This window comes from Staurois parvus, unplaced genomic scaffold (genome assembly GCF_062004578.1).
Source record: "Staurois parvus isolate SC_StPar_1 unplaced genomic scaffold, SC_StPar_1.0 ptg001161l, whole genome shotgun sequence".
Lineage (NCBI taxonomy): Eukaryota > Metazoa > Chordata > Amphibia > Anura > Ranidae > Staurois > Staurois parvus.
The window spans coordinates 1594371-1602500 of record NW_028318957.1 but is presented as its reverse complement, the minus strand read 5'-3'; the positions used below and the strand labels follow the sequence as shown (position 1 = coordinate 1602500).

At 43.6% G+C, this 8130-nt stretch overlaps 1 protein-coding gene across 1 annotated transcript in view; it reads left to right on the top strand.

The window, feature by feature from the left end:
• The window catches only part of NHLH1 (nescient helix-loop-helix 1), a 31528-nt gene extending 24677 nt beyond the window's left edge, over positions 1-6851 (top strand). Inside the window, exon 2 of the mRNA XM_089659491.1 lies at positions 3996-6851. Within this exon, the coding sequence (XP_089515617.1) occupies positions 4278-4667 (390 nt within the window). The 5' untranslated portion in view covers positions 3996-4277 and the 3' untranslated portion in view covers positions 4668-6851. The remainder of the gene's footprint in view (positions 1-3995) is intronic.
• The last annotated feature ends 1279 nt before the right edge of the window (positions 6852-8130 follow it).

Here is an 8130-nt window from a genome sequence, read left to right as displayed (position 1 = left end):
GTCATTGTTCTTGGACCCCCAAGTGTCAGTGTGTCCTTGTTCTGGGGCCCCCAAGTATCAGGGTGTCATTGTTCTGGACCCCCAAGTGTCAGGGTGTCATTGTTCTGGACCCCCAAATGTCAGGGTGTCATTGTTCTGGTACCCCCAAGTGTCATTGTGTCATTGTTCTGGACCCCCAAGTGTCAGTGTGCCATTGTTCTGGTACCCACAAGTGTCAGTGTGTAATTGTTCTGGGACCCCAAGTGTCAGGGTGTCATTATTATGGACCCCCAAGTGTCAGTGTGTCATTGTTTTGGACCCCCAAGTGTCAGTGTGTCATTGTTTTGGACCCCCAAATGTCAGGGTGTCATTGTTCTGGTACGTCAAGAGTCAGTGTGTCATTATTAGAGACCCCCAAGAGTCAGGGTGTCATTGTTCTGGTACCCCCAAGTGTCAGGGTGTTGTTGTTCTGGACCCCCAACTGTCAGGGTGTCATTGTTATGCACCACCAAGTGTCAGTGTGTCATTGTTCTGGACCTCCAAGTGTCAGTGTGTCATTGTTCTGGTACCCCCAAGTGTCAGGGTGTCATTGTTCTGGGGCCCCCAAGTGTCAGTGTGTCATTGTTCTGGGGCCCCCAAGTATCAGTGTGTCATTGTTCTGGACCCCCAGTTGTCAGGATGTCATTGTTCTGGACCACCACGTGTCAGGGTGTCATTGTTCTGGACCCCCAATTGTCAGTGTGTCATTGTTCTGGACCCCCAAGTGTCAGGGTGTCCTTGTTCTGGGACCCCCAAGTGTCAGTGTGTCAATGTTCTGGACCCCATAGGATATCATTTCACATTTGCTGGACAAGGCAGTTGCTTTCCATATCTGTCAGATGACAAAGTGCAGTCTAGTTGTATCTATCGGGTTGTGGCCTAGAGCCGTTCTATGTGCCATCACAGTGTGAGTGCTGATTATGATATTTTTGGTATATTTATGGAATTTGGTGAGATGTGTATTATGCGGCACACTGTCTCTCCAGCTTCAGTGAGAAGACAATTACATGACATCCATAACAGGAATCTTCAAAGACCCAGGAAACCTACTTGCCCCTATAGGCCATACCCAACTCCGCAATAGAAATCCATAAGACCTCTTCCCTTGTTGTACAGGAGATGCTAATACCCAAACCCAGGACCAGGGCCGGACTGACCATTTGGGAACTCTGGTCCTGCCTGAGGGCCCAGGGTCAGTAGGGGGCCCCATGAGATGCCCCTGGTACCTTTCATAGGCTTTTTTGGGTGTGTTTTGAGTGTGGGCGGGAGGTCCTTGGCTATTGATGAATAGTTGCATAGTTCATCTGGTTGAAAAAAGACACATGTCCATCCAGTTCAACCAATGATAGTGTGACCTGCTCCCTTGTAACAGTGTTCTAGCCAAACAGCCAATGGCTAGACCTTAGCGCTTGACTGAGGCAGGGATGTACCCACCACAGGTGATGTCCCTCTCTCAGTCAACTGGTATTTTGCCACTAAACATACATCCTAGAATGAATGACCCTCAACCTCCTTTGCTGACAAAGAATGGAACCAACCCTGATGTACAGTACATTGGTGTCTATGAAGACATACCCTGTTCTTTAGGCAGGAGGTCCTCATTTATGAAAGAATAGTTGCATAGTTCATCTGGTTGAAAGAAGACACGTCCATCCAGTTCAACCAATGATAGTGTGACCTGCTCCCTTGTAACAGTGTTCTGGCCTAACAGCCAATGGCTAGACCTGAGTGCTTGACTGAGGCAGGGATGTCACCACCACAGGTGATGTCCCTCTTTCAGTCAAGTGGCCCTTTGTCACAAAACATACAATACGTCCTAGATAGAATGACTCTTGACCTCCTTTGCTGACAAAGAATAGAACCAACCCAAACGTACAGTACGTTAGTGTCTATGAAAACATACCCTGTTCCTTAGGCAGGAGGCCCTTATTTATTGATGAATAGTTACAGAGTACATTGTTTGTCTGGTTGAATGATGACACATGTTCATCCAGTTCAACAGATAGTGTGACCTGCTCCCTTGTAACAGTGTTCTGGCCTAACAGCCAATGGCTAGACCTGGGCACTTGAGTGAAGTAGGGACGTCACCACCACAGGTGATTTCCATATCTCAGTCAAAGAATGGAACCAACCCAAAAGTACAGTACATTAGTGTCTATGAAAACATACCCTGTTCCTTATGCAGGAGGTCCTTATTTATTGATGAATAGTACATTGTTCGTCTGGTTGGATGAAGACACAAGTTCATCCAGTTCAACAGATAGTATGACCTGCTTCCTTGTAACAGTGTTCTGGCCCAACAGCCAATGGCTAGACCTGGGCACTTGAGTGAGGCAGGGATGTCCCCACCACTTTGCCACAAAACATACAGTATGTCCTAGAATGAATGACCCTCAACCTCCTTTGCTGACAAAGATTGGAACCAACCTAGATGTACAGTACATTGGTGTCTATGAAGACATACCCTGTTCCTTAGGCAGGAGGTCCTCATTTATGAAAGAATAGTTGCATAGTTCATCTGCTTGAAAGAAGACATGTCCATCCAGTTCAACCAATGATAGTGTGACCTACTCCCTTGTAACAGTGTTCTGGCCTAACAGCCAATTGCTAGACCTGAGTACTTGACTGAGGCAGGGATGTCACCACCACAGGTGATGTCCCTCTTTCAGTCAAGTATCCCTTTGCCACAATACATACAATACGTCCTAGATAGAATGACTCTTGACCTCCTTTGCTGACAAAGAATGGAACCAACCCAGATGTACAGTACATTAGTGTCTATGAAAACATACCCTGTTCCTTATGCAGGAGGCCCTTATTTATTGATGAATAGTTACATAGTACATTGTTCATCTGGTTGAATGATGACACATGTTCATCCAGTTCAACAGATAGTGTGACCTGCTCCCTTGTAACAGTGTTCTGGCCTAACAGCCAATGGCTAGACCTGGGCACTTGAGTGAAGTAGGGACGTCACCACCACAGGTGATTTCCATATCTCAGTCAAGTGGCCCTTTGCCACAAAACATACATCCTAGAATGAATGACCCTCAACCTCCTTTGCTGACAAAGAATGGAACCAACCCAAACGTACAGTACATTGGTGTCTATGAAAACATACTCTGTTCCTTAGGCAGGAGGCCCTTATTTATTGATGAATAGTACATTGTTCGTCTGGTTGAATGAAGACACAAGTTCATCCAGTTCAACAGATAATGTGACCTGCTCCCTTGTAACAGTGTTCTGGCCCAACAGCCAATGGCTAGACCTGGGCGCTTGACTGAAGCAGGAACATCATCACCACCACTGCCTCAGTCAACTGGCCCTTTACTAAGGCAAGGTCTTGCATGGGCAAGGTGACTGCATCTCTTTAAAGTGACAACAGAGTCAAGTTACTTGGTGAAATTAGTTACAGGTAGAGCCCAGTATTGGTATTGTCTTTATCTGGCCTCCTGGCAGAATAATTAGAGTCAGGGGCGGACTGACCATTTAGAAACTCGGGCACTGCCCGAGGGCCTGGGGTCGGTAGGGGGCCCCATGAGATGCCTCCGGTACCTTTTTCATAGGCTTTTTTGAGTTTTGGCAAGGACACAGGGGCCCCATGATCCCCTATTGGCCGGGGGCCCCATGAGTTGTCAGTCCACCCCTGATTAGAGTGTAAGCTTTTTTGGATGTGTCAATTCATTTACTGGACAAAAGTCATCAGTGTCTGCTATTTTCTTGGCGTAAAAAAAAAAAAACAATAATAACGGTATATTTTCCATGCAATGAGCAATCTGCTGTTTATTGGCTTCCCTGTTTACGAGTTCCTAATCAAGTTGTTTTTTCCTGTAGCTTTATTCCTTTTTATGTTGTTTTGCCTCCTATGTACTATGCTCCCATTTCCATTAAATTCCTTTTTTTTTCATGTTGGCAGAGTTCCCTCCGTAGCCATTAAGAAACCTTTTCTATAATTTCTCCGTTTCTCTTCGTTCCAGGGGGACCATCAAGAACGAGAGCACAGCGAAGGGAAATAAAAGTTAATCTCAGCTGAACACTTTTTATGAGTTAAATATTTCTCTTAAGTGCGTTTTCCAAGCTGAAAAACAAAAAAAAAAAAAATCAGCCACGGCTTGCTGGGATCGACGCCTTTCGCAGCTTGTCCACACCGCGAGGTTTGTTTCATGACATCCAGAGGGGAGCAACTTTTCAGAAGCACTTTATAGAAGGATTTTTATTTGGCTGTCGGAAGGATACGTGTTGGAACGTTCTGTAGAGGAATGATGCTGAACTCTGATCAGACAGAAATTCCGGCCCATTCGGAGACAGAGTCCGTGTTCAGCGACTGCGGCGGCGGGGGAGGACTCGGCGAGGCTGGAGGCATCAGCTTGTGCGGAGAAACCAGGATTTGTGAGGCCAGCGATGCCGTCAAAAGGGAGCTTCAGCACTTAAGTCGGGAAGAGAGGCGCCGTCGAAGGAGGGCGACGGCCAAATACCGCACGGCGCACGCTACCCGGGAGCGCATACGAGTGGAAGCATTCAACTTGGCCTTTGCAGAGCTGAGGAAGCTTCTTCCCACTCTGCCTCCTGACAAGAAACTGTCCAAAATTGAAATCCTTCGGCTAGCTATATGCTACATCTCCTATCTCAACCATGTTCTAGATGTTTGATGGGTTCGAAGTGCCCTGATTGGGCTACAACTTACCCTCTTCATTGGATGCTGCTGTATTCAGCTGTGGACTAAGATGCTAGGACAGAGATTTGTGGGACCAAATTTTTCCCTCTCTTGTGGATTTTTGTAGATCCCCCAATCTAGAATGTAAAGATCCTGCCTTTCAGAGACCACCTACCCTTTGTTTCTTCCATGCCTCCTCCAACCATCACCATACATACCCACAGGCATGGCTCTAAAAGTCCCACCTAAATCCTTATCATGGTTCTCATAAACCAACCATTTGGGTGGAAGCCTTCAAATGCCGAAGTCCTTAAATGCAAATGTTTTTGCTGTCAAGTGTTGCCTCCTTTTGTGACCAACCCAAATGTCTCTCCTTAAAGATTTCTCTTACCCTTTCTAGGATCAGGCAAAAGAAAATAGAAATTGCTGTATGATCAAGTAGCTTCACATGTTACCGGCTACATTTTGGTTACATTGCACTTTTACACCAAAAACTAGGGCCATAATGCCCACCAACACCTTCATACACATGGTTGAGAAGTTTCTGAATTTTATATACCATTTAGAGGAACTAGAGTCTTCTTAAGTCATGTCTACATGACTACTTCCAGCCTTTCAGCCTAAGCATTGGATGGACGGATCTTTAGCAAATTTGGCTACACATCCAGATCACAAAGGAATTCAGCTGAAGGGCACCCTTCTTTGTCACGCAAGCAACAGAAGTGGTCAATATTCTTCTCACCAGCCTGCCAGTCAAGACGATTAGCTAAATTATTATCATATTAAGCCTAAAATAATCCAAGTTTCTCAAAATTCGAATGTGTAAACTAGAAGTCGCTGCGATTTCTTTCCATATCTTCTCCAGTTCCAATAGTTGTCCATATGGTCCTAAGGTCCAACATATGGCACTCATGTATAAAACATACAATACATCCTAGATAGATTGACCCTTGACCTCCTTTGCTGACAAAGAAGGAAATTAACCCAAATGTACATTACACTGGTGTCTGTGAAGACATACCCTGTTCTTTAGGCAGGAGGTCCTAATTTATTGATGAATAGTTTCAAATGTGCACTTTTCATAGGAAAATCAATATATAGATTATTAGGTCATTCTTCACTGAATGGTTACTAAGAAAATTTGGGTCTACGTTTACGAGTATGTATGTAGTTGGTCGTAGCTCTCTGTAGACCGGTTAGCTCTTTGTTGGTGGATCAACGAGACCGATGGATGATCCTTTAGCTTTTACTTCCAAGGTGACGATGTCCAATAAGCTCCACCATAGCCAAATTTCTATTCAACAAACTCGCTACAACAACTAATACTACCTACTCTAGTTAGTCAAGAAAGTGGAAAATTAGTAGTCTCTTAAATGTCCATCAACCCCATGGCCAAAGTTATTAACATCTTGTGATTTGTGTAGTAAAACAGTTTTAGGTGTAAATGACCAAATTTAAGCAGATCGTTTTACCAAATTAGGTTTATATTTTTTAGAATTTGGGGACCGTGAGTGTCTAAAAAATGATCCTTTTCAATGCCAAGCGAGAAAGGTTTCTTTTTCTCTCAATGGAAAAAGCGCATTGGAAAGTGATGGCCTTTTCTCAAAATTTGTCACAATGTTTCAACTTTCCATTTTGAGTTTTGCCGCTCCACAATTTGTAACTGACTTCCGACTCAAAAGGTTGAAAAGTTAATTATAGCATTAAGAGTAATCAGAAAATAATTTAGATAAAAAGGTTTATTATTATTTTTTTTATTCATATACCAGTTTTACTTAGTATCTTCAATGTTCGCTACTTCTGTTGAATTTCATGTTTACCCTCTTTGACAAGGTTTATGTGCCAGGAAATAATTTATTTATTTTATTAATTTATTTATATGTCATTTATTTATTTACTGTGTTGTGCACTTTTATGAGATAAAACAAATAATAAAGTAAAGTACACAAGGACTTGTGCGATGGCCCCAGAGCAAAGGAGACTGACAGGCCGCGTACATGTCCCACCTCCGTTCCCGTCGGTGAAAGCCTCTTTTGTAGCTACGTCTGACGACCTTTATTAAGCCTTGAATTGAAAAAATGTAAATACTTTGAGTATGTTTTATGTGTTTAGAATGGATACAAACTATTTATGATTTCTTAAAAAATCTGAAGGATTCAATTAAAAAAAAAAAAGAAGATACATGTTTATGTGTTTTATTTTATCTTTGTCGTTCATTTTTCCATCACTATTTCCGTCTCTGTTTTCTCTCTCTCTCTTGTTCCTTCCTTCCTGCGCAACAAATTTGTTCCCTCTCTTCTATCCCTCTTTGTTTCCTTTCTTTTCCCTTCCCCACTATAATTCTTCATTCCCCTTAACTCTCTTTCCTTCCCTTCCTTCTAAATTTCTTTCTTGCCCTTCCTTCTATCCTTCCTTCCCTCTATCTCTCTTTCCTTCCCTTCCTTCTCTCCTTCCTTCTCTCCTTCCTTCCCTCTAACTCTCTTCCCTTCCCTTCTATCCTTCCTTCCCTCTAACTCTCTTTCCTTCCCTTCCTTCTATCCTTCCTTCCCTCTAACTCTCTTTCCTTCCCTTCTATCCTTCCCTCTAACTCTTCCCTTCACTTCCTTCTATTTTTCCTTCCCTCCAACTCCCTTTCCTTCACTTCTATCCTTTCCTCTGTCTCTCTTTCCTTCTCTTCCTTTCATCCTTCCTTCCTTCACTCTAATTCTCTTTCCTTCACAAATGGAAGGAGCACCAGGCCAGAAGATAAGAGTCCAAATTCATTTAATGATGTTAGGTTAAAAGAACGCCAATGCGTTTTGGGGGTCAAAGGAACTCATCCTTCATCAGGGCTTCAGTTAAAAATGAGAACTTTTAATGGACTCAAAGAAAGGCTTTCCTGTTGTACCTTGTGTAAACTCATAACAAAATAACAAAGTCCCAGCACCTCTTGGAAGCCTTTCTCTTTCTTTCTTTCCCTTCCTTCCTTCCTTCCTTCCTTCCTTCCTTCCTTCCTTCCTTCCTTCTTTCCCTTCCTTCCTTTCCTTTCCTTCCTTCCTTCCTTCCTTCCTTCCTTCCTTCCTCCCTTCCTTCCTTCCTTTCCTTCCTTCCTTCCTTCCTTCCTTCCTTCCTTCCCTCTACCTCTCTTTCCTTCCCTTCCTTCTCTCCTTCCTTCCATCTAACTCTCCTTCCCTCCCTTCCTTTCATTCTTCCTTCCCTCTAACTCTCTTTTCTTCACTTCTATCCTTCCCTCTCTCTTTCCTTCACTTCCTTCTCTCCTTCCTTCCCTCTAACTCTTTCCTTCCCTTCCTTCTCTCTTTTCTACCCTCTAACTCTCTTTCCCTCCCTTCCTGTCATTCTTCTGTCCTTCCCTTTAACTTTCTTTCCTTCCCTTCCTTCTATCGCTCTTACCCTCCAAATCTCCTTTTCTTTTCCTTTCTTCCCCTCATTACTTCTCTTCTGTTTCCTTTCTCCTCTAT